Source organism: Sinohyriopsis cumingii, chromosome 15, assembly GCF_028554795.1.
Source record: "Sinohyriopsis cumingii isolate HCF-2022 chromosome 15, ASM2855479v2, whole genome shotgun sequence".
NCBI classification, from domain to species: domain Eukaryota; kingdom Metazoa; phylum Mollusca; class Bivalvia; order Unionida; family Unionidae; genus Sinohyriopsis; species Sinohyriopsis cumingii.
This window is the reverse complement of record NC_142975.1, coordinates 95,185,297-95,212,796: the sequence shown is the minus strand read 5'-3', so window position 1 is coordinate 95,212,796 and position 27,500 is coordinate 95,185,297. Positions and strand designations below refer to the sequence as shown.

Here is a 27,500-nt window from a genome sequence, read left to right as displayed (position 1 = left end):
ATATATATATATATATATATATATATATATCAGTCAGAACATGCTACGATTGGATCTTAAAATCTTAAAAGAGCACGCGAAATAATATGATGTGGTATTATATAAGGAGAAATAATATTATCACACAGGTTAGAGAATTTGTTTTAATTCGTCCACTTTTGACATGAGAACCGGGGTATGCAGATTATGGAACTTTGCCTGGAATGTTCTGTTTTTTGTTAAATTTGACGTGTTGAATAACATTCTTTCGGACTGTTTTTTACTTTTTTGCACTATGAGTCTACGGCTAATTAGTATAGGAGAACGACTGATTCACTATCTTAACTTAAAGGTTTAGATCAAAGATGAACAGTACATTTTCATTCTTGTTGATAATTGCAGTTTTAGGAAGAGGAATGTCAGCTTAGTATGCCTCTACCTAATGTACAATTACATAAATATACTCGGCGTCTTTATATATTAGTAGGGATTTCTCTCTTCTTGTTTTGGTTTTACCCATACGTATACAAAATTAGTTTACCTTTGGATTGTTTATACATTGGCTAGAGTTTATACAATAGATATATAGATAGATATGTCTATCTATCTATCTATCTATATATATATATATATATATATATATATATATATATATATATATATATATATATATATATATATATATATATATATATATATATATATATATATATATATATATATATTATATAAAGATAGATAGATGGATAGATAGATTGATAGAAGTCTTTATATTTATTTTTAGTATTGAACTGCGGACAACATCTAACAGCCCAAACATCGACAGCAACACTGACCTCACCACTCTACCCTTCCCAGTATGACAATAATCTTACCTGCCACTGGACAATTGAAGGCCCAGTTGATTCCACAATTGTCATGGAAATTTCATATATAGACCTTGAAGAAAACACATACTGCACTTATGATTATCTTCAGATCTATATAGGTAGGTAAACAAATGTCATGAAATGTAATGAGTTAGATATACATGGGTCAGTGCACTAATATCATTAAAAATATTCAGACATCTGTCTGTGAAGGTACATGAATTTAATGAAATGTCATTTATCAGATAGGTCTTGAACAGTATATGAATTTCATGAAATGTCATCATTCAGATCGATCTGGATAAGTATATGAATTTCATGAAATGTCATCAGTCAGATCGGTCTGGATAAGTACATGAATTTCATGAAATGTTATCGGTCAGATCTGTCTGGATGGTACACCAATATCATGACATGTCATCAGTCAGATCTGTCTTAATAAGTATATCAATATCATGATATGTCATCAGTCAGATCTGTCTAGAGAGATAATGAACTTCATGAAATGTTATTAGTCAGATCTGTCTGTGTAGGTATACGAATATCATGAAACATAATCAGTGATATCTGTCTGGATAGGTACATGAATTCATGAAATGGCACCAGTCAGACCTGCCTGGATGAATACATGAATGTCATGAATTGTCATCAATCAGATCTTTCTGGGCCGGTATATGAATGTAATGAAATATAATCAGTCAGGTTTGCCTGAATAGGTACAGAAATGTCATGCAATGTCATCAACCAGATCTGTCTCTGCAGGTATATGAATGTCAGGAAACATAATCAGTCTGCTCTGTCTGTATAGGAGGTACAAAAATGTAATGCAATATCATCAGTCAGACATGTCTGGATAGGTATATACATGTCCTGAAATGTCATCAGTCAGATCTGTCTGGTGAAGTACATCGATATGACCAGATGTAATGAGTCAGATCTGTCTCGTGGGAACTTACATTATCGTTATAGGGCGTCGGAAAGCTTTTTATCATGAAAAAACAGGACTTTCTAATTTGATATTGCAACGATGAAAGGAGACAAAATTGAAGAAGATAGTACCACTGCATGTCTGTTTCACTGGTTTGTTTTAAAGAGACACAGTGGTGACGAATTATTGAATTCTTATTTCATACTGTACAAACCATAATACCCCTCCTCCAAAACGAATTTAAAAAAGCAATAAGTGAAATAATACAATGCTACACAAGTTATAAAGTTATTTCATTATTACTGATTTGAACGATAGAAAGAACGAAAACTAGAATATCAAAATGGTTAAAAAGTGCATCAACAATGCTCTCTCTCTCTCTCTCTCTCTCTCTCTCTCTCTCTCTCTCTCTATATATATATATATATATATATATATATATATATATATATATATATATATATATATATATATATTGATACTTGATAACATTGCTATAGCAAATATGTTATATTTTTATAACCGTTTTACACGTGAAGGATTTAACTATTTTTCAGTGGTAAATAAAATATTTGCGACAGATAGAATATGCAGAAAGAACATGAGAGACGTAAAGTACATCTCCAGGTCCAACGTAGCAGATGTTATTTTTGTCACAGACACATCTGTAGTGAAGACGGGATTCTCATTACAGTACCATGCTGGTATGTGGTTTCTTTAAATCGCATAATATCCATCTAGTCTCATGAAACAAGGTTTCAGCAACTTTTACATTTGATGATGTTTATGCCTTTAAGTTTCAAATCAAAACATTTACCTCTGATAATTATTGCAGGGTCCCAGGTCTTAAAAATAAATACGTTTGTGATAAAAGAATGTTGACATTGCATGCTCACACGTCACACCTAGTTATATTAAGATGTTGACATTGCACCCATAAACGTCACAGCTTGTGACATCAATTATTGTATAAACATAGCCTTAAACGTGAATGTTAGTTTTAAGCTTTAAAATTATCTCCTCTCTCAGTGACGAGATGGTAGTTCTTATGACAACACCTTTGCAAATAGTATATGATACGATATGTCGAGTATTCCATGTGTTCGTCGAAGATTCATATAATTTAAAACCAATCGAGCGATGATTATCATAAGTTACATGAATATATGTAATCGGATTTTCGATATCCTTGAACTTTAAAAACTATATTCATATATATATATATATATATATATATATATATATATATATATATATATATATATATATATATATATATATATATGTGTGTGTGTGTGTGTGTTGTGTGTGTGTGAATATTTGTAAATAAACTGTGTAAAAATGTGTTCTAGTCAAATCAACAAGTATTTGCATATCAGTCAGATGAAATTATAAGAAAGGTTTGATTTCCACCTGACCTTTTTTCATTTGGTGTGTTTACATTTGTTATTTCGTGGTTAGCTTGCTAGAGAACCTTCACTTTTCATAAGCAGACCCGATTAAGACTTCTACCAATAACCACCTTCGGACATAAATGTATTGATTCATGGCAGCGCGTTGCGCCACAATTACTTAATAAAATTTACAGAGGTCGCATAGCATTGTCAAGTACCTTCATCCATTTCCCTAGCAGTGATTACAAGAGGCATGGTTACTCTAGTTATAAACATAAATAACTTAGATACTATAATTACACTAGGACGGCGCGAAAGACGCAAATGATTTAAAGTATAAATTAGAAAGGTTGTACTCAGTTTGAGAAAAGGAATACCTTCAGAGCAAACACAATAACTCAAGTACTAAGTAGGTATGAAGATGAAAAATGTCTCAGGGGACGTATTTTTATTAATGTTTGATAATAGGCGTAATGAGAATTTAATGAAATACTTTTGCAAATTCAAAAATCGCAAAAATTGGTAACTGTACAGACGGTACTTTCTGAGCTAAAAATGTTTAGTTTATCTGTCAAGCTGTAGCAGCCTCGGGAATACCGCTTTGTATTTTTCTGTCCTCGTGTAAAAGCCGGATTTATAATTTAAGTATCATCCCATTTTCATTTTGTTTTATATTAATATTTTGATATAATTTGAGTAGTTGGGTACACCTAGAGAACCCGCTTGATTAGATCTATTCGAGCGTATTCATCAAAGATCACAGCAGAGTGTCCACTATGGGCGCCTGAGAGAATTTTAATTTTCATTTGGCGGTATGTATAACCTTTGATAGCATGCTAACCTCGTAACGCTGTTTAAGGTTTACTGAGAGGTGAGGTTAATATACCTAAAGTTACAAAGGCCACATGCAACACATTGTTATATACGCCATCAGCTCTATGTCATTTGAATACGGGATGGTGTTAATCCCCGAACAAGCGCGCTACATGCGTCAATAATACTCCTGGACATTACAATTCTCGTCGATCGAGTTATTCGTCATCGGTGAGTAGTACCTGACAACGACGTTAACCGAACATCCCAGCCCGCTCAACTTGACAACTATCATCGGTTCGTGACTTCTTTAGCTAAATGATGGGGTGCTTGTGGCGCCAGTCCTTCTAAGGCCAAATATTGAGAGCCAGCTCTTGTTGTTTTCATTTTTTGTTTGGTGGTAGGGGGCAGAGAGGCTGTGGGGTCCACAAATGTTCGCTTGCTATAATATGGCCTGTTTGGCAGTCTCGTATTCCGTTATGGTCCTTTGAACCTTACTGAGCTTAAAGGTGTTTATCTATCTGCCGCTTTCAATTAGTTTCACTCCTTCCGAAGTTCGGGGTGCTCTCCCATGTGAACGCCACAACCTATTTGTGATATTGTGAACTGACACATAGACGGATACTAGCTCTCCGTATACACGACCAGCGACAAGTATTGCACTCTTCCAAACATCTGCCCGGAGAAACCCTCATTCTTTGTTTCCGGCCTTAGAGGACGCAGGTCCGAAGCCCCAGATTTTACTGTTGAGGTACACTTAATTTATGTTAGAAAAGAATTTACACAGCCGATTTCGCCGCCTTTCAATACCTTCCACTGTAGCAAGTTGCTCAGGGTAAGATGAAATCAAAATATTTTCGCGAAAATGCGAACAGTATGTTCCCAATCTGACCACATTCTTCATATGCACGGATGCGGACCATTGCAAAAACTTAGAAGGTTGCTGAAATTAGTTTATATTAAAAGATTATTTTCACCCTTGTTGTGCAAGTTCTCCAAATAATCCAATATCCGCCATAAATCAGTGGCATTTCAAGAAAGTCCTCAACAAATAGATTTAATGGATACCTTCGCCGACGTGCAGGAGGATCGTGTCATCTCAGCAAGCACTCGCATCCCATCGGGAATCAGGAGCTTAAGTAGTGGTTAACTTTCAAAGACGTCCAGCTGTTCTCGGTTGAAGGTCGACAATAAGAGTATGGTCTTGGATCCGCTCGGTTCACAGGCAACCGTTATTTTGGATGGCAGCTTCTTCCGTGCTGTAGCGGGAACTGTCAGACCGTAGGCGAAGCGTGCTACATATATTTGTCTTGGTTCAATGTGTTGCTTCAATATATCTGATCCAGAACCTTCATAATGTTGATATATTGGAGAGCATGTAGATGCGTATAATAGTCCATATAGGTTCTTGCAAGGATCTTTAAAATCGTTTTATGGCACTGGTTTTGGTTTCCGGAATTTGCAGTGCTGAAAAATTCGTATGTTACTTTTTCATTTTTTGGGGAAACGTTCGGTTAAGAACTTCAGTGCTTTAGTTCTTTTGCCGTGGCATAACATATCACATTATTTGTTTAAATACAACTTTAAAGCTTGCACTAACTTGAGTTTGTTTCAGGTATTATACACACCAGCCATACCGATTTGAAAACTTCAATAACACAACTTAGAGATTTTTAGCCTTGAATGTACGAAGCTAAATGAGACATGCCACTAAGTTTGTCTGTCACTGAAGATCGGGTCATGCTGTATTTGAGGTAGTCTTTTGAGTTGTTTTAGCTTTCACCGTGCGATTAAATTTGTTCATTCCTCTTTAGCATGTCGCATGGGCATGGTTGCAGTGAATGGTGTCTAAACGTTTATCCTAGTTATCGTTTTTTATGCTTCAAGTGCCTGAAAAGAGAAGTCAGTTTCCACATAATGCATTTGTTTTTGTTTCCTTCATAACTTTCGTTGATTTTTAATCTGTTGGAGAGGGTGTTGACATCATCTGTTTGATCCAGATTTTCATTTCATATTCCCTCGGAGGACGTTATTTTGTCACAATCTTGTTGCTCTTTGGTAAAATTAATTTAAATGATGGGCTTCAGACTATTTGAAATCTTCTATATTCTCTTCGCTTCATCAGCTGTGCTGCTTTTTGTTTTCCTCAAGCTCATCGTATCATTTTTGTAAATCTCCCAATGTAGGTTAAGTCGTCTTGCCTCAAACAATTTGATGAAAATATTTGTGGACGTTCTACTAATTGTCGGCAGAGCTCCAATGTTTCAGTTTCTGACAAATCTGTTAGATTCATCAACGGTTTCAACACTTTTTAGTTTAAAGTTTATGCTAGATTTGGGTTGGAAGGTAAGCAAGGTATCCTTTGTTTTGTACCGAATATGTAGTTCCGTTCTATTTTAGATCCAGGACTATAGTTGAATGTCCCTTCAGGAAGGTTTGTACTTGTAATATTCAACTTAACACTCCGACTAAAAGAGTTCCTGCAATCGATCGCAGATATCAGCAAAGGAGAATTGACTTATAAACGCGAAGCTATCAACAAGGATACAATACTCTTTGTTAACAAAATCACCTTTCTTTACACTGATCCGATTATTTTATGACTATTCGTCAAACATGACAAAGCATCCTAACTCCTTTGTCATTGTCTTTGCGAAAGGAACCATTTATTTCAGTAGATGCAGAAAGAATCGATGATATTTGTTTATTGTTTTAGTGATGTGTACTCGTATCTCTTGATAGGTTTTGGTGAGTACTGATACGACATATCTAAATGTAGGTCAAGGCGGAATGGCGGTCAGTTTTCCTTTATATTGTAAAATTTCTTCGGACATCAATTATGTGAATGTGGATGCTAGGAGGAAGGTTTCATATTTAAATGAACTGAAGTGGTTCTTTGTTAATATGTCTTCTCCACTGGTTGTCATTACATCGCACCAGCATGAATGTTGGTACATCTAGACGACAAGTTGTCAATGGACTAAATTGAGTTATTTCCTGTTTTGACAAACCCAGTAAAATGTGTATCCTTCTTGTTCTCTATTGCACTTTTGGCATAGTAAGTGCCATTGATTTGACCGTATCAACAGAAGGAAATATTAGCGTAGAAGAAATAGTTGTCACTTTAAGATGGATTTCCTTTTTCTCATCAGATAGTTGAACACGTGACTTAAATAATGTTTAACTGGCATTTGCGCTAGCGGAGGAGAAATGGGCGTAGACGACATCATATAATTGTACGTACGTACGAATGCAAGCTGAAGTATTTTTCTTTCTTCAAGGTGAAAAAGTGTTATTGTTTGATTCTCGTCTTAGGAGAGTGGGATTTTTGTGTAAACTGCTCTCTTTTGTATCTTTTGCATTTTGGATCTTTGGGTTATTCTTTTTTATTGACGGTAATTGGATCTGATAGCAGAAGCATAACACATACATATACACTTCCACCTGATTTCCATATAATGTGTTTATTTACATGCGCACTGAGTCTTGCATCAGCACGTTATGACAAATGGACAATATGCATTTTTTCAAACAACTGGCATACATTTTGAGTTTAGAAACACCTAGCATCCATTATGAGGTTTTCAAACACCTGGCGTCCTTTAAGTAATTAACGTGTTGCTAAAGTTAAGACACAATGGGCGAATTACTTTGACAGGAAGACGAGATGATACGGAAGGCAATTAGAAGACTCTCAGAGACCGAAGTGCAAGGTGTCTTATCGTTTGCTTTTAGACAAACAAAAATGTAGAAAGGGATGCATATTTGACCGAACTATCATTGTGAATGCAATCGTGAAATAAATCCGCACCTAATTTAATATAATCAGGAGTAGCCAGTTTTACACGCATCAGACAACTGAATTATATCGTCATAAACATTTTTTCATCGGGTTCTTTATCAATATTTGAACTTGAGATTTCTAGCTGTGATTGCTGAACAACACCACATAAGGTGCACTGTGCTTTGCTTTGTTGAAAATACATTTTAAATTTTAAAACAATTGAGTAGCTTTTGTGTTATTTACCTGTAAATAAAAAGTTTAAATTATTCTTTGTCACATCTTAGCATGTCACCAAAGATGAGGAGATTTTTTTTTTACTCGGATCAGGCTTGATCCAATCGTTTTCTCCAGTCATCATTTTTAGCAAGGCATTTCATTTGGTTGACTTTCTTTTAGGAAAATATAAATCTTTCATCACTCTTTGTAACAGTTTGCAATATGGTGGCGAAAACGTTTTGATATAAACTCACTCATTTTGATTTGCCTTAAGAACTTGGTCCAGCAACTAACATGTCAGATTGCTGGGGAAGATACAGTGCTTTTCATATTTGACGATGTGGACTTTGGTCGATCACTTTAACATAACTATGCTGCAGTTTTGGAACTTTCGAAGCAGTCACATAGTGCACAAGATATTTTATAAATGTTTGATAATTTGTCATGGTACTACACATTTTCCCATTCTCCCCTTTCCCGCAATAAAACAAATTGATTTTCGCTTTTAATCATTCACATTCATTTTGGGCATAGGCAGCAGCCTGTCATTTCTATGTGTATAATCCAAGACTTTCATAGTTAAGTATATCCCTCCAGATTTAAATCTCTTATCGTTGAAAGCTGCCTCCATCCAATAAGAGTGAATAATATATAGTGTGCAACGATTTTGTATTCGACAAGGTATCGGTCACAAATCGCGGAACTTTACAAGGATCGGCTTTTGCTTCACACAATTCTGTCATGTCTTTACATAAACTGGTGATAAAACTGCCGGTAAACGAAATCCAGTTAATCGATCACATACACAGTCATAGTATATACACACACACGACGCGTCATCCTTAATTCGTAGGAATCATATCATCTTTTGGAATCATTTCTTTGAAATAACGGACTTGATAATCCTGCATGTTATGAGTCGTCACATAGACTTCCGCTCCGATAAGATTTTACTTTTAGAAAGTGTTAAGCGAAACGTATCATCAAGTGTTGGCACAAAATATATCTTTCAACTAAGACAATATATTATCGGTCAGCTTTGTTAAAGCATTTACTTACCAATGCTTATTCATTTTATAACATCGATAATACAATAGATCCTTACAGTTCAAAGTGAAGTTGCATACATTCAAGCAGCTCAAGAAGTAAACAACTAATTCTCTCCTATTATAAAATTTGCATTGTTTGAGCGTAATAACATTGACCAACAAAGGGTGATATGAACAGATCAAGTGACCATCGGTCACGTTCAATGTTCGCTGTTTGATATACCCATTCTTGGTGTTTCACATCACCAGTGGCCTCCTTGATTAAAGTAATTAAATCCTCCTCTCGTTAAAGAGGCTGTTGTAGGCCAATCCAAATATTTGACCCATTTTTCTATCAAAAGCTGGAATCCGCTTTGGAAATCAAACAAGCCATATTGAGCAAAAGGAATATTTTGATTTTTGGTTATCGATGATATGGTGTTATAGAATGGTTTATACGTGCAAGGAAGTCATCAATCTCGATAGTAGAGAAATAGCGTGATGCATTACTCTGACCGCTGGCACGGAATCATTCTAGTAGATGAGAACGCATGTTATTATCTTAAAATGAACTCAGTTCTTTACATATAAATTTAACACTTGAAGTACAATTATGGGTGCATCACATTTGACATGTAGTTTTCTTTCTTATCTTCGTAATCGTAGAAGCCATTTTTACTTTTCTCGCCATCTCCACGCCTTGTCTTACCATTTCTTACTAAAATTAATATCAGGCATATGCACGATCGATAACTTTGCAAACGATACAACTCTTAATATCTTTATCACATAAAGCAACATATGTGGCACTTGCAGGTTCCGCACTAGAACATCTATTATTTAACAGTTGCAATTTGACGTTTCTTGGGTTTAAGAACGACATCCCTAAACTACAAAGGTAGACTTTTAATGTATATATTAATTATTCTTTTTTCAAATTATGCAAAATTTAAAATAGCTAGGAGTTGTGATATTTTAAAAGAAGTATTTCTTATTGGATTGTTTCGAAGTTAAATGATAATACTGGTATATAATTTTTAAAGGGTTTGGGCTTTAGAGTGCATATATATATATATATATATATATATATATATATATATATATATATATATATATATATAACCTAAATATTGTTTATGGCTTTGTCATTGTTTAGTTACCAACTGTGGTGGACGTCTTGCAGCGGGATCTACATCATCTACATTGTCTTCGCCTTATTACCCTCATCAGTATGATAACAATTTAGTTTGTCACTGGACTTTAGAAGGATCGATAACTTCCAGAATTGTAATTGAAATTGTGTTTATTGACATCGAAGAAAACGGTGGTTGCACATTTGATTATCTCCAGATAATATCTAAGGGTAAGTAGATACAAGTAATAAAATGGGGTTTAGTTTGATTGTATGCACACGCACATACACACCTACACACCCATATATATATATATATATATATATATATATATATATATATATATATATATATATATATATATATATATATATATATATATATATATATATATAACTATTTTCAGATATATATGTTGGTACTTTAATGCATTTTAGTAATTTTTAATCATGATCATCGTCAAACTGTTAGTTATGTATAATGGATGCATTTGCCAAATCAATACCATGTGGTATGTGGAGATTGTTACCATTTTAAAACAAATGAGAGGACCTCCCTGTACTGTATTGCACTTCGTATGATTATAATGACTCCATACAATGATTATTCATCGGTGTAACATTCTAAATAACAGCACCCTATATATTATGTTGAACCTAACATTCCAAATTACAGGATCGTTGATATTATGTTGAACATACAACCATTCGATTAACAATTCTTACAATATCTCTTTTTATTTAGATTTTACTGATGAACAGTGTTTTATGTTATCCAACAATTTTCAATTGAATGTTAATTTCATCTCCATGGGAATATCTGAGACTACACGTAGCAGTGGTAAAAGTTTTTCGCAGCGCCAGTACTAGTTAATTTTCGAAAGCATATGTGTTACTTTTAAAACCTATATTTTTAAGTACTGCTACGTTTGCATGTTTTCTAATTATATTTTGAACTGTACGTTTTTTGTATGTATGGTTAGTATTTAAACGGGTTATGAATAAATACAAAACACAATGTGTGGTTTGTTCCGTGTTTAGGTAAGAAAATACTGATCTGCAACAGACGCCAAGGCTAAGCCCCTTGTCAGACTCTCTCTTTAGACTGCCAACTGACAACGCCGACCCTAGCATATTGTATGCATAGCAACCTCACACACACTTGGAGAGTGTAAAAGCTTATCCGATGGTTAGCATGGTGATTAATCTTGAGTGATTGCATTTTATAATCCTATAAATATTCCCTGAACATTACTAATTGTATTAGATATGCCTTTAAGATGTATCGCAAGCTCAGTACCTGTTCTTCAGGTAACGTTTAGAGGAGTCTAACAATTTGAAAAGTGTCAGGGAAATGAATGCGACAATTGATGATAGGTACGTGTATAAAAACTGGTTCGTAAATAATATTTATTTAGATCTAAAATAGTGTACAATTTGCATACATTTAATGCAGTACGCTTTCTACAGAATGTGTTGCGATATTTAATGTTTCTTACTCTTATTTGTCGAAATTTTTTGCAGGAGATACTAGCTTTGTTGAAACTGGTCGGATATGTAGATACAACCAAAGCGATGCAAATTTCATCACGAGGTCGTACAAAGCAGACATCATTTTCGTAACTGATGCCTCCATTAAACGGACGGGCTTTCTCTTGAATTACAAAGCTGGTATATTAAAATACATTTAATATCGTCTCTAACCCCATGACTAAAATACTCCCGATAATCCTGAAAATATTTTGAGACGTGGTCCCTTTGCTAAGTGATTATTATCCAGTTCATTGTACACATCTGGCATATCTGTTCTAAATCTCAAAATAAAGAACATGTGACAGCAAAATAAAGAAGCAATAATTGAATGATTAAAAAGATCTCTCAACGTTGACTTACATCTAGCTTTGTCTTGGATCAATTAAGACTGTTATGGAGAATTATTGACAGCACTTGCCAACATGCCCACTCCACGATTAAACGAGTAATATCTAGACAATTTCCAGTTCTGAAATATTTGACAGAAACATACATCAATGAGAGTAACACAATGAAAATATCTTGTAAGAAGCATACATTCGGAGGAATAAAGTTACTATTCAAGAACACAGAAGAAATGTTACTCGTACGCAGCCTCAAAGAGAGAAAGATCTGATAACTAAAAGATTTTGAGGGAAATACACATCTTGTTTACGTCATTAACTTTAAATTCCCTTCTTGCGGAAGTAGTACAACGACTCTGGCAAAGTTTGCTACAACATAGTGTCCGCAGATTTGATAAACAACACAGTATACAGTCTGATTTCGAAAATAGGTTAATGAGAAGATACTATTTAGTATATATTGTACCATACCGAAAGTAGACTTACATTTATGTATGCTTCATAGCACTGGCAAAGGAACGAGCATCGCTGAATTATGCATAATGTATTCAAGGTATTAGTTAACATTTTATTTACAACAATGTCTTGGTTGGTCAACAACATTATTTCCTTTGGTATTCCCTTTCTTATCTGAGTGTTACTGTTTGTATTCTGGAATATTTATATATTGACGCTTGCAGTTCAGAATCTCTGTTGCATTTACTATTACCAATATAAGTTATCTTTCTCATTGAGATTTAGAACATATATGCCAGATGTGTACAATGACCTGGATAATAATCATTTAGCAAAGGGACCACGTCTCAAGATATACGTTGGCATATTGTCTTGCGTATTTTCCCTTATTATTAGTATGCTATCGCCAATTTTTCAGTATATATTGTGAAATGTCAAATGACTGAAGTATATTGTTTGTGTAATTTCAGTGGTAAAATAATTTTCTTGTGAAAGGGCACATCAATGATGATGCTTCATTACAATGTTTATTTATATTATCAACACTGAATGTAATTTATTTACGTGAAATGTGTTGTTGTCTGAGTGCATAATGTGAAAAACAGTTTAGACCTGCATGCAACAGTAGTATATCGTAACATATACAGTTTTAAAAAAATATTGTCAGTACATAAAAATGGTATTGCTACATTGTAAACAAGAATTTTAACTCGTTTTATCATGTAACCTACTTTATATTGAAACCTGCTTAAAAATGGCACTTACTGTGACAACATAGTTTAAACTAGTTATCCATTTAATTTCTCATATTTTCTTATAGTCTTTAAAATATTCAGTCTCTTTCTAGTAGTTGTTAGACATACATTTCACCAAGTTTTAACTATGATTGTATATATTTATGTAAGTTTTTAATGTATTATAGTTACAAGATGGGGCTCATATATGTCTGTTCAGAATGCAACAGCAGAAATTCTCCCACCTGTTTTCCCCTCTCAGAATGGAAGCAAGTTATACTTACTCTGGACTATTATTGGTGCAATAAATTCCAGAATTGTTCTGAATATAACATACATTGACATCCAAGAAAACGACGGCGGCTGTCCTTGGTACTTCCTTCAGATATACTTGGGTGGGTGCATAATGTTAATCATAAGGTATTCGAGGTTTATTATATTTGATGACAATATAACCGGATTTTCTTCCTGTCACTAACAGTCAGCGAATCTTACTTTCAGCAAAAATGTTATAGTTTAAAGGGTGAATCAATATAATTTCATGTGCTTATCGTATATGCTGGTACTACCCCAGGCATAGCAGTATCACAACTTTTATCCAAACCATTTTGTATCAACTTTTTATGAAAACTAATTTTAATTAAGCACACCGTTATTTTTAAGGTCACTGTGCTTGTTCTCGTTATATAGTTTATCATTTCTTTTGATGTAATCCATAGAGTATAACACACGTTAAAAGGTGTGAAAATCCTCCCCATAAGAAATATTAGGCTTTTAGTCAATATCGTTTGAATGATATTATAATGTGAAATTGAAAGCCTTTATTTATGCGTGTGTAGAACATATATCAAAGTTTCAAATTCTGTAACCCTAAAGTTGTTTATCATCATATGAATCAATCACATTTACATGAGGTAAGCATGAACATACTAGCTAATTCAAAGAACGCAATCGTCGATCCTACCCATCGCACACATCTCCTTTATGCATAATCAGGCTTCAGTTTCTTTACGAGAAAGCAGTAACTTTCACTGAAGTTATCTTTCATTATTGCAAAACTTATGTAATGGGTTCGTATGATCTGTGTGTGGCTAAATTAATTGCAAACGAAGCCAATCACCTGTTATTGGATCCTAATACAGTCCCTAAGAAAATTTTTTTTTAGTTTTTCTCTTATTTCTGATAGAAATGAGAAAACAAGTTTAGATAGTACTATGCATTCAGACGACAGCAGCAGGGAAGTTCTACAGACCCCCTGGCTCAGATAATTTTAAGCCTCTCACCAAACATTTATCCGTAGAAGCCTCAGATTTCAAAAATAAAGCCTCCTACGCAAAATAATCCGCAAAATTTCAACCCAAAGTGCATTTTTAGGCATAAAAAAAAGGCAGCTTTTTTTTGGGGGGGTATTGTAAAATTTGTTTGTTGTTGCAAATTTGGGTTGCAATTTTATGAGTAAATTTGATCAAGACCGATTCGATATCTACTACGTGGATCATGAAGATTGATCGTGACAAATCCGTGTGGAGTCGCTTGAGCGTGACTAAAGAAATTTTTAAACTTATTTATATCCATATCGCCATTGCACCAAGTTTGATGGATATTCCTCAGCGTGTGAGTATCAACGCCATTAAATACCGATAAAATATTACAATTATCTCTAATAACCTTTGGAATTTGCGTATATCGCTGCGTCACGTAAATCACATCGGTGTTCTTGTGTCGGCCACGCGAGAATATCCTAGCCGGATTAGTTTGCTTATCCAGCATCACATCATCGAAAACAACAAGATTATTAGCATCACCATCTAAATTTTCCACTGATGGAGTTTCATTGATATCCGTTATAAATTCTATTGTGCCATCCTCAGTATTATCACTAAATTCCTTCAGTACTTGATAACATCGCTGATCATCAACGGATGGCGCAACTAAATACAATTTATCCCATTTTAGCCATCTCATTATCAAATTTAGCAATAACTGCGTTTTTCCAGATCCCGACGGTCCAATAATTATCATTCTTATCGAATTTGGTAATGCTGAAGTGTGTTTCACTTGCTCGCGTTTTTTCGTGGCTGAAAAATCAATTACATTCATGTTATTAGAATATTATGGATTCATATTGTGTTAAGTGTCGCACTCGAACTGCTACGCTAAATCCAATCGAAGTTGTTACACGCAACAACAGGAATGCTATCAAAGGTGAATGTGCGGTTTGTGGTACAATCAAATATAGATTCGTTAAAAAAAAGATAGAAGAACCGGAGGAGATATTACCGCCTCCTTAACAAATCTGCCAGGATTGCCTTGGGCGAAATATCCCGGAGAGAAACATCTGCCAGGATACAACTATTGCGGACCTGGTACAAGGCTAGATATAAGACTTAATAATAATAATCAACCAAATCCTGGTGAAGAACCAGTAAATGCTATTGATAACGCATGCTACTATCACAATCTTGCATATCGCAGTGGAGATTTAGAACAACGACATCTCGCTGATGTGAAGCTAATTCACGCAATAGACGCAGTACCTAATAAAAAATTCAAAGAAAAATTGGCAACTTGGTTGATAAAAGGAGCAATGAAAGGTAAATTAGTTCTCGGTGCTGGTAAATTATAATGGAGCAGATATATTATTCTCCGCGAGGATTTTGGAAAGGAAAATCAGCAATTGCCAAACTTGCCAAGGCCGCAAAAGTAAAACACTCCACCGCTGCATCATGGTTATCAAAGCAAGCTGTTTGGCAAATTTATCTTCCTCCGCCTAAGAAAATACCATATGCGAGTTTCTCTGTCAGTGTACCTAACGAAGTTCATCAGGCCGACTTAATGTTTCTTCCTTACGATACCGTTGACGGAGTTATATACAAATATGTTCTGACGGTTGTTGATATTGCAAGTAGGTACAAAGAAGCGGAACCGTTATCGAATAAAACAGCAACAGATATTGCTAAGGCGTTTAGCGAAATTTATTCACGATCTCCATTAACATGGCCGAAGCTTCTCCAGGTTGATCCAGGTCGAGAATTTCTTGGCGCGGTTACTTCACTGATGAAAAAGAATAATGTTAAAATCCGTCGCGGTATTGTAGGTGTTCATCACAATCAAGCTATCGTTGAGAGATTCAATAAAACTCTTGCAGAACGATTATTCGGATATCAGTACGCGCGCGAATTTATCCAAGATAAACGATCTCACGATTGGGTAACAAGATTACCTCACGTGATTAACGCACTAAATAACGAAGTAACACGAACAATATCAATGAAACCCGCAATTGCAATTACAAAAACAAATATACCACTAAAGCGAAGTTCAATAATTTCGCCGGTGTTAGGTAGTGTCACGGTTAGATATTTATATAAAGAAGGAGAAGCCGAGGGTGGCAGAAAAAGAGCAACCGATCCAAACTGGAGTGTTACAACACATAAAATATCGGCAGTAACAAGATCATCAGGAAGACCAGCAATTTATTTTCTAGATTCATTAGCACCACAACGAGGATTTACCAAAGAGGAACTACAAGTAATTCCAAAGGATACTCAATTACCGCCATCTTCGTTAATGTGAAATTTAATTCTACCCAACTGAGATAATTTTCTTACTCGAGACACGGCTAGATAAACTAAATTTGACCAGGAAATTCTATCATCGACAATCCAGACTTGACCATCTACTGTTAATCCCTGTGACGAGTGAATCGTTGCTGCATATCCGAGTTTCCACGGCGATCTTTCTGCGCTTATCGCATCATTGACAAGATTAATATCAACGAAAATAATATCGTTCAAAACCATTATTTTTTCTTCTCCGCACGGCAAAGTAACATTAATATTTTGTTTTCTAGTATCAGCGGGCCTATAGCATAATGGTACCGGCAACGTTGGAAATTTCTCATAATGAAGTTTGAATAATATTTCCTGAATATTATCACGAACAATTTTTCTGCTAGCCACAATCAAATGATCTGGACGCCACAAGGATAGAAAATTATCCATCGAAGTCTCGTCAATTATTTTTCTCATCACATCACATTGAAACTTATTAGGTTGCAATCGAATCATTTTTTTAAACTCAGTTAGTAAATTATCATTAGATCTATAATCGGCATCAATCTCTTCATAATAATCCACAAAGTTTCTGAGCCATCTATGAGGAGATTCACCATCAATAGGATCAGGTTGACCATGATCTCCGCACATTATCACTGCAGTATTTTTTTCTTCCAACCAACTTAGGAATGATTTTAGTATAACTAAATTTACTGTGCAAATTTCATCAAATACTATAATCTTGTTGATATATTTGTTTCCCATTCGAGCCGGATCCCATAATCCACCACTGTACTTGAAATAACTGTGATACGTGCAAGAACTAACGCCACGCTGCTTTATTTCTCTTGCTAACCTGTGAGTTGGAGTTAACACTATCATATCAGAGTTTGAAAATAAGTTTATCGCTCGTGTGGTTTTACCACTACCGCCAGGACCATTCAGATAAACGAATTTGTTTCGTGAAATCGGATCAAACGCAGATGATGCTGCTGATACTTCATCGCATTGGTCTTTATGAAACTTATCGCAATCTTCTACATCAGCGTCTTCACAATAATCTAGAATATCCTCATTCTTTATTCTCCAAGTTCCCCATGAATCATTAGTGATTAAATTTTCCAACCTACACTGATATTTCTTATCGATATAAAATGAATCCGTTGCAACTCTTACCGCGATATCGGCAAATTTATTTATCATCGACAATAAATTAATACTCACATAAGCGAGCATCGATGATCTTAGATGAGTATACTGCGCTGACTCTCCATCGAGATAACTAATCACGGTACCTAGTTTCGTTCCATCAATAATAATATTTTCTCTATTGCAAAATATTCCACGCGATACTGTATCAGCAATAATAAAATCCATCTCAGCATCATTGATGAATAATCTAGCGTGTCTGTGCTTATGATCAACTGATCCTCCTTGAGTGAATTTACCAATTATTTTTCTTCCAATATCTTTCGCGTTCTCACAATCTGTGGGTAACCACACTTCAGTTTGTTTCCTATAGGATATAATTGCTTCACTCACTATCAGCGATAGTAACATCGACGAATCCAACATATATCTCAACAGCACTATGGGAACCCATCTTCGCTGAGATAAATGCCGACCAAACCAAATATAGCAAATCCTATGCAAATTCTCAGCAAGTTCGAACGAAGTAACATGAGCGAATCCTGTCATAACAAAATCGGGTAATGGTCCGTTGATTGCCACTCTTGTCATCTCGCTGGTAGGATGGCCGAATTTAGCAAAGTAATCTGCACAATCGCCATATCCAAGGAAACTTCCAGGATAGCACGCGCTCATATCAACTGAAATCATATCTTCGAAATAATATTTGGTATTCCACAATCCTCCGTGACCATATTCGATACAGCTAAGTTGAATATCATTAAGAAATTCATTCTTCGTGGGTTTCCACGAATTTCTCTCTCTCGCAGCGTGAGCGGCAACAGACGGAATGGTAAAGCAGTTCGTTAATAACTGATCTGGATTTGACGAATACTTCTCCGCGATATTTTTCATCGAATCGTGTAATATTTCATCACGGTAAATATCTCCGCGTGGCAAGATAAATTGATCGTATTTTTCTTCGCTAGAAAATAACCAAGTTGATATTGGATCGGACTTGGCTAATAATTTGATAAACCGGAACATTGCATCAGTGCCATCCGTGGAAGATTCCGCGGGATAGAATTTAACAACACGATCCTTCGGGAATATCATTACCGAATGCGACCACGCATGTGAATTGTGATCAACGATTTCGATTGGTGTTCCTCGAGATTTATACGGCGACGAGTATAATATTTCACCCGATAACGTTTTAACCGTAATAGGAAATTTGAGTTTCTTGCTCAACGCAGCAACATCATCAATCGATGCGCCATTAGTAACTGTATTTGCCCACGTGTTAATTTTATCCAATCTCAATTGAGTTAGACCGGATCCGCGACGAGTATTTCTCATGTGTTCGATCACTCTCTCAGCAACGCAATTTATCATCGGTGATTCTTTCATCGCAGGTAGATTTTTCGCATCAGGATTATTATTCAGCCGATAAATTCCATACACTACAGCACTAGAAGGATAGGCTCTAGCATAATAAGGACCATCAATTCCCAATAATAATCCTGGCTTCGAATTCTTATCAAGAACGACATTTTTCTTACCGCCGCGTACTGGATCTCGTTTATCGCGAATAATCCAAGTATCGTCCGGCATTTGTGCAATAAATTTTATTCCGAAAATAAATCGCTCTTCTTTGTGTTCGGATTTTATGTGTTCGATTATCTTCCTTGCTCGCTCCAAATTCATCGTAGCATCAACGAAGTTAGTTTTCCACGTCGACCAAACATGAATCGCGCCATCGTCGAAAAATTCCTTCTTCGCACGATCTACTTCAGGAACAATAAATTCTGCCTCATCAAGATCAAATAAGTCCATTATTATATTTTAGACAAATATCTAATTATAATAATGAAGCAATGCGCTTGGATAATAGTCGGATCAACAAAATCATGTGATAAATCTTGCAGAGGTGAATATTGCGGCGCTCATATATACGAAGTTCGACGAGGCAACAAAGGACCACAACGATGTTTGGTTTGCCAAGTTGGCATTCGAGGAAAGACTCGATTATGTTTTTCTTGTGGTGGAAAGAAATATCGTGAGCTACGGAGATATTATGAAAAGAAATCTTCCTCAGTAATTTCTTGTGAAGAAGATTATATTAATCGTTTCAAAGCAAATTATGATTTAGAAGTATAAAATATTATATATGGAAATGAAATCAACGATTCCTATGAGTGAATATAGATCACATCCTACCATTGATGATTATGAAGCATCCAAGGATGGAAATGTGAGACACATCAGAACGAAGAATCTTGTTGGTAATATTAATATGAATGGATATCTCAAATTCACAATCAGCAAAAATAATAGGCGAAGAAAAACAAATTACTTCGTTCATAGATTTGTGTTCGAATGTTTCCATGGACTCATCAGAGACAATTTGGTTATAGATCATATCGATGGAAATAAACTTAATAATGAATTAACTAATCTTCGAGCTGTGACTCAGAGTGAAAATTGTTCCTCGGGTAACACTGGAAAACATCCGAAAGATGCCAAGTCAGTTAAGTCGGTAAATCAAGAAACAAATGAAGAAATTGCATTTGAGTCGATATATGCTGCTGCGAAATTTTATGAAATTACTCCAGTATCGATATGGCGAGTAGCGGAGGGAATAAACCACAGAACATTTTCCTACAATCTCGGTGAGTGGATCAGATTCTTCTATGTTCCAATAATATTTGATGATGATGAAGAATAATTAAATACTACAAAATTAGTATAATGGACGAAGAAATAATAAACGATATTATGGGAGAGATTAATAGTTTGAAAAGAAAAATAGATCTCCCATCGGACCTTGATGTGAATAAAATCAGATCAGAATTCGAAACAATTATTCTAGGGAGACTCGAATATAAATATACTCTGCCGTCAGAATATAAATTAATAAAGAAGATCCAAATCGCGATGTATCAATCACTTGCGACAGTCAGCGATGATCACATCGAGGATTTTGTTAAATTATCAACGCTAGTAGAAAAAGCTAGATTAATTTTATCCGACGCATATGAATCAAGGAAAATCACAAGTTCTCGTGTCAGACAACTGAAAAAACTTGTTGATGAGAATAAAGCAAGAGAATCTCTGATTCCTAAGACGGCATAAATTTACAAAATAAAAAAAAAGATTAATTTTGAAAAATTCTTCTGGGTTTTATTTATTTTTTTCGTTTGTTTTTCCCTGGGATACAGATTTAAAAATCAAAAACTTTCGCTTACGATTTTACCAACAAACTAATACTCAGCGTTTCTCCGCGAATATCAAGTAAATTTCCATCTTGATTTGTTAGTTTGAAATTTATTCTTGATAATAATCGATTATGACAGCGTAGGTAAAACGGATTAACCGGCTCCTTTATTATCAAGTAACCAGGAGAGACGTTAGGAGAGAATGTGTATAATACAAATCCCTGCTCCGCTCTTGATATTGCAGGATCAACATTGTAGCTACCTTCCACAACATCAGCATGAAGATAAACAGCAATCACTTCGGTTATATTAACTATCCCAGGTGATATATGTCTCCCTTGTCCAATTCCATCATTATCATGCATCAAGATTGATTCTGCTTGTGTTTTCTTCTTAACCCAAGCGTCATGCAATTTAGGAAATAACTTATCAGTCGTATCAGTGACAAATTTTCTCATCTCATCAACATTGTAGCCGGGAAATTTATAATTTGGCAACGTCCTCTCGGTTAGATTATGTCGTTGCATAAATGCGTTAATAATAAAACCCATACCAAAAACGGCGCTGTTTTGTATATAGCCCGTTGCTAGTTCGTTAATAAGTTCCATATCAGCAGCTAATTTATTTATCCGCTCTGTTGTAATTATAATTTCGTTGCATGAAGCTTGTACGTTAAATACGCAATCTTGGAAATAATGTTCTAACAGTTTCTTTTGTATTTCGTATTCGTTGATAATTTTAACAAATAATATTGTAATGCTATCCTCGAACAAATCTAGCATATAAACTGATCCTGATGAAAAATCAAGACTCGCCTTAGTTTGTTCATACTGATCAATATAGTCCAAGTCAAGTCCGTGGTAGTTTTTTTCATTGCTGATGAAGTCGGACTTCTTTGGTTCTGGTGTTGTTATTCTACCAGGCGGAATATCAGGCCAGCCTAATACTGTCCTGATAGATGAACGGTAAATATCTACCATATACGGCGATTTTACTTCAATGATTGATGATAACGTTGGTTCATGTGCTGATATCTTTATTCCTGGATTAGCATCGCCAGTAATATTCGATATTCTAGTGTTGAACTCGCTATTTATCTGTTCAATCTCATAGCTGCCGGTTGGTATACTAACGACAAACCAACTAGGAGTTCCATCGGCGTGTTTCTTATCAGCAACAACAAGTGAATTGTTTGATAATAATTTACCGAATGATTTTGATCTGATATTAGGCCAACTATTATAAACTCGTAACTGTATCAATGCCATTTCCTTTGCACCAATTGGAGTTGGAAAATTAATACTAAATTCTGGATTAGTTGAGCTTAGTGATATTAATGTTGTTATTGGCGGAGTCGTGTTTGTCACTATCTGGACTAACTCGGACATTATTATTATTCATTTGTTCAATCTCCGAGTAGATGCTGATCATCGAATAAAATTCTATATCGGATATAACTCCATCGTTGAGACTTTCGGAAATCAGCGATGATAACTTCGAATATGCGTCATTGATCTTAGTTAGTTTGTTTTTGTACGATAATAGTTTCTCGCTTGTACACGAAGATATTTTTCTTGCAATGATATTGAGAACGCCAGCTATCGTTGTTGTTGATGAAATTATTATCGTTGCTACGATCGGTGCGATTGTTGTTACCACGGATAAAACAATACCCGCACCGGCGATTATTGCTGATGCGGTATAAACAACAACATCAATAGTAACTAATCTGCGCTGGTATTTCTTTATTTTTATTTGATACTCGTCTATTTGTTTTTTTAGTGAATCTTGCCATGATCGCGCAAGATTATATCGATAATCCGATGCGGTCATTATTAGTTATTTATCTAGCCAATTCTTAGTAAATTTTCAGCTAGTTGGAAGTTTATCTAGCTAAATTTGATTACTGGAATTTTTTCAGCTGGTTGGGGTTTCCCTATTTCGACAACTATTGTTCCTGGAGAGATTTCATGCCATGTGGCTAAAAATTCGAAAATTACAAAATAAAACACTTGTCCCGTGGTGGTTCTATCCGGCGGTGTTAATCTGAAAGTCTCAGTATCATTTTTGTTCATAGAAATAATAAAAAATCCAGGATAATATTCACAAATGCTGTATTTGACAGCCTTCACGCTAAGTTTTGTTTTTCCGGCGAGAATATATATTCGATAAATACCTTGTATCGGCGCAGTAAAAGAAAAAGAATCATTTTCAGGCGTCCAGATAAGATCTTGCGCCCCCAACACAAATGACACGTGGCAAGATAAATTATCTGCCACTACTTGATCTGGTATATTAAATTTCGAAAGTTTATTAATTTTCAATTTTGATAGTTTTGTGTTGATACCTAGAATTTCTTTGTCGTACAATGTCGTATCAACTTTTTCACTTATTGTTGTATTTACCTTAGCAATTTCTTCGTTGATAGATTTTACTCTCTCGTCAAGATCGTCGTGTGATATTTTATCGACCTTTCCATTAATGATTTGACGTATCACGGAAATTTCTTCATTAATTTTGATAATATCCTCGTTGATTTTTTTTGTTTTCTCGTCAAGAAAATTATGTGATGTTTTATCAACTTTTTTTTCCATTACGGTATTTATCTTGGTAACATCTGCGAGAATACCAGTAACATCATCGCCGATTTTCTTCGTTCTTTTTAGGAGATTATCATGTGATGATTTATCAACTTTTTGATTTGCTAATCCACGAACCGTTTCAACTTCCTTATTGATTTTAGTAATATCTTCGTCGATTTTCTTTGTTTTCTCGTCATGTGATGTTTTATCAACTTTTTGATTTGCTAATACACGAACCGTTTCAACTTCCTTATTGATTTTGGCGATATCTTCAACGATTTTCTTTGTTTTCTCGTCGTGTGATGATTTATCAACTTTTTGATTAGCTAATTCACGAACCGCGTTAATATCATCGTTGATGGATTTTGTTTTCTCGTCGTGTGATGTTTTATCAACTTTCTGAACCATTGTGGTATTTATCTTTGTAACATCGGCGAGAATGTTAGTAACATCCCTGGTTGTTCTTGTTAGTTTTTCACCAAGATCGTCGTGTGCTGATTTATCGACTTTCTGTTGTGTTAATCCACGAACTGCTTCAATGTCCTTACTAACCTTAATAATATCATCACTGATTTTCTTTGTTTTTTCGTCGTGTGATGTTTTATCAACTTTTTGATTTACTAATCCACGAACTGCGTTAATATCATCGTTGATGGATTTTGTTTTCTCGTCGTGTGATGTTTTATCAACTTTCTGTTGTGTTAATCCACGAACTGCTTCAATGTCCTTACTAACCTTAATAATATCATCACTGATTTTCTTTGTTTTTTCGTCGTGTGATGTTTTATCAACTTTTTGATTTGCGATTTGACGCACCGCGTTAATATCCTCATCAATCTTCTTTGTTTTCTCGTCGTGTGATGTTTTATCAACTTTTTGATTTGCGATTTGACGCACCGCGTTAATATCCTCATCAATCTTCTTTGTTTTCTCGTCGTGTGATGATTTATCAATTTTTTGAATCGCTAATCCACGAACTGCGTTAATATCAGCAAGAATGTTAGTAACATCCCTGGTTGTTCTTGTTAGTTTTTCACCAAGATCATTGTGTGATGATTTATCGACTTTCTGTTGTGTTAATCCACGAACTGCTTCAATGTCCTTACTAACTTTAATAATATCATCACTGATGGATTTTGTTTTCTCATCATATAATGATTTATCGACTTTCTGTTGTGTTAATCCACGAACTGCTTCAATGTCCTTACTAACTTTAGTAATATCATCACTGATGGATTTTGTTTTCTCATCATATAATGATTTATCGATTTTCTGTTCACGTACTGTGTTAATATCTGCGAGAATACCAGTAACGTCCATGGTTGTTTTTGTTAGTTTTTCACTAAGATAATCGTGTGATGATTTATCGACTTTTTGATGAGTTAATCCACGAACCGTTTCAATGTCCTTGTTGATTTGATTGATATTATCATTAATGGATTTTGTTTTCTCGTCGTGTGATGATTTATCAACCTTTTCACTTATTGCAGTATTTATCTTTGTAACATCGGCAAGAATGTTAGTAACGTCCCTGGTTGTTCTTGTTAGTTTTTCACCAAGATCATCGTGTGATGTTTTATCAATTTTTTGGTGTACTAATCCGCGAACTGTTTCAATATCTTTGCTGATTTGATCAATATCATCATTGATAGATTTTGTTTTCTCGTCTTTCTGATTCATTAACACACGCATTGTTTCAATATCAGCACTAATTTTCTTTGTTTTATCGCTAAGATCGTCGTGTGATGTTTTATCAGCTTTTTGAAATGTTAGTGAACGCACCGCTTCGATATCTTTGTTTATCTTGGCAATATCATCGTTGATGGATTTTGTTTTTTCAACAAGATCATCGTAATCATCACTTCCACGTAACGATTCGATGTGTTTATTGATTTTTGCAATATCGTCGTTGATTTTCTTTGTCGTCTTGCTAAGATCGTCGTATAACACTTTATCGCCTTTCTTATCCATTGTGGTTTTTATTTCAGAAACGTCAGCGATAATATTAGTAATATCTTCGTTGATCTTTCCTACTTTATCAATGAGGTCATCGTGCAATTCCTGATCAACTTTTTTCTTTGTTAATTGATCTGCGACGAATGAAGTATCAGTTGTTTTCTTTATATTATCATCAACTTTCTTGCTAAGTTGTTTTAAGGTTTCATCGAGTTTTTTAAGATCGTTAGTTAGTTTAGTTAGTTGCTTTGTAAGTTTTTCCTGATCTTCATTGTAGACTGCCTTATCCAACTTTAACAATAATGTCGCTGATAGTTCTTTATCAGATTTTTCTACATCTGCGATATTTGCCTTTGATGGTAAACTTGCGATAATATTAGTAACGTCAGTGATAGATTTTGTTACTGAATCTGATAATTGAGTAAATTGCTTGATGCGTTCGTTATATTCATCTCGGCTAATCATATCAGTTACTTTGACATTGCTAGTTTGTAATCGACCTTCGGTATTTTGAAAAACAGCAATTTCACCAGGATTTATTTCTGCCAACGATAGAAGATTGTTAATGTCTTTCTTGGTTGCAAAATTTGATGTATCGATTTTTTTTTCTTCATCTGTTTCTTCTTTCTTTCTAAAGAGAGATCTACCATAAATGTCAACCATGATATTTATCTACGGTATATTCAAATAAAATTTTGTGATAAGGGCGGGATGATTTTGAAATTGCATCAAGAACGTTAATTGATTCTGGACCGCATATTGGTGGATCGGTTGATGTTTGCGTTGGAAGTGTTGAATACCAAACTGGAAGTTTCAGCGAGGAAATATATTTGAAAAATTCGTTTGGTGGTGCTAGTCCATACGAATCAAAGTAAATGATTTCGCGAGGATTAATCGCGTACGCAACCCAGTGAGTGCCAGGGCCGGAATTTTTATCGAGGTTAATTATTCCTGTCTCGGTAGAATTTGGTTTGTCCGGTAATTGATCTCGCATGAATACTCCTCTGAAAAATCTTATTTTCTTTTTCTTTGCTTCATTGATTAAATCTAAATTCGATGATGGCGTGATGATCTTAGGCCGGATCCGTACATTGGAGGTCGTCCTAGTCTCAGGCCGGATCCGCGATGGTATTTTTTTTTACCGTATCTTCCTCCGGTAACTTTATCCAATAATTTTTTAACTCCGAATCCAGCCGTTGCTGATAACGCGCCCGTTATCAACGGAGCTAATAAAGGCAATAGGAAAGGAAGGAAGCCACCTACCTTGATCATGTCTTTCACTGCGCCAATGGAGAGAGTTACATGAACACCAGAATTCGCTGATCTGGCTTTGGTAAATCGTCCGTGTTGACCTCGTGTCAGTGATAGTTTGTTAGGTCCACCGTGAATCTGATTATTTTTCAAGATTAATTTTAAACCTCTTCGCGCTGTTGTTGCTGCTTGAAGTTTTTTTATCTGACCCGGGGTCAGTGTTACGCTGACGTGTTCGTATGGCATATTAATAATCACTTTATCTAAATTTAGAATTTATCACATATTTTCTACGGGCGCGTCGATGACTCTCATTCTACCACTGATGCCTTCTAGGATCATTGTTCTATCACTAAGAATAACCGCGATGGCTCTCGCCGGTCCTCCAGTGTTAATTCTGGCTTTGAAATGAATATCGACAACCGACTGCTTTACCAAATCAAGATGTTCCAGGGAAAAGTAATAGATGGGATAGAGAGTATTAAAATCTAGTTGTGATATTTGCAATCCGGTATCAATATTTTGATCGCGACCCATATAACTTAATAATCGATGATACGCGCGTGCCGTAGAATATTGAGCAAAATTGATAGCTATT

General features: G+C 35.1%; 1 protein-coding gene across 1 annotated transcript in view; it reads left to right on the top strand.

Annotated features, from left to right (window-relative positions):
• LOC149782347 (scavenger receptor cysteine-rich domain-containing protein DMBT1-like) overlaps positions 1 to 14,478 on the top strand; it is a 76,240-nt gene extending 61,762 nt beyond the window's left edge. Inside the window, exons 7-12 of the mRNA XM_089935116.1 lie at positions 764 to 967; positions 2,334 to 2,480; positions 10,168 to 10,374; positions 11,668 to 11,814; positions 13,399 to 13,630; positions 14,397 to 14,478. Of these exons, the coding sequence (XP_089791242.1) occupies positions 764 to 967; positions 2,334 to 2,480; positions 10,168 to 10,374; positions 11,668 to 11,814; positions 13,399 to 13,630; positions 14,397 to 14,478 (1,019 nt within the window). The remainder of the gene's footprint in view (positions 1 to 763; positions 968 to 2,333; positions 2,481 to 10,167; positions 10,375 to 11,667; positions 11,815 to 13,398; positions 13,631 to 14,396) is intronic.
• The last annotated feature ends 13,022 nt before the right edge of the window (positions 14,479 to 27,500 follow it).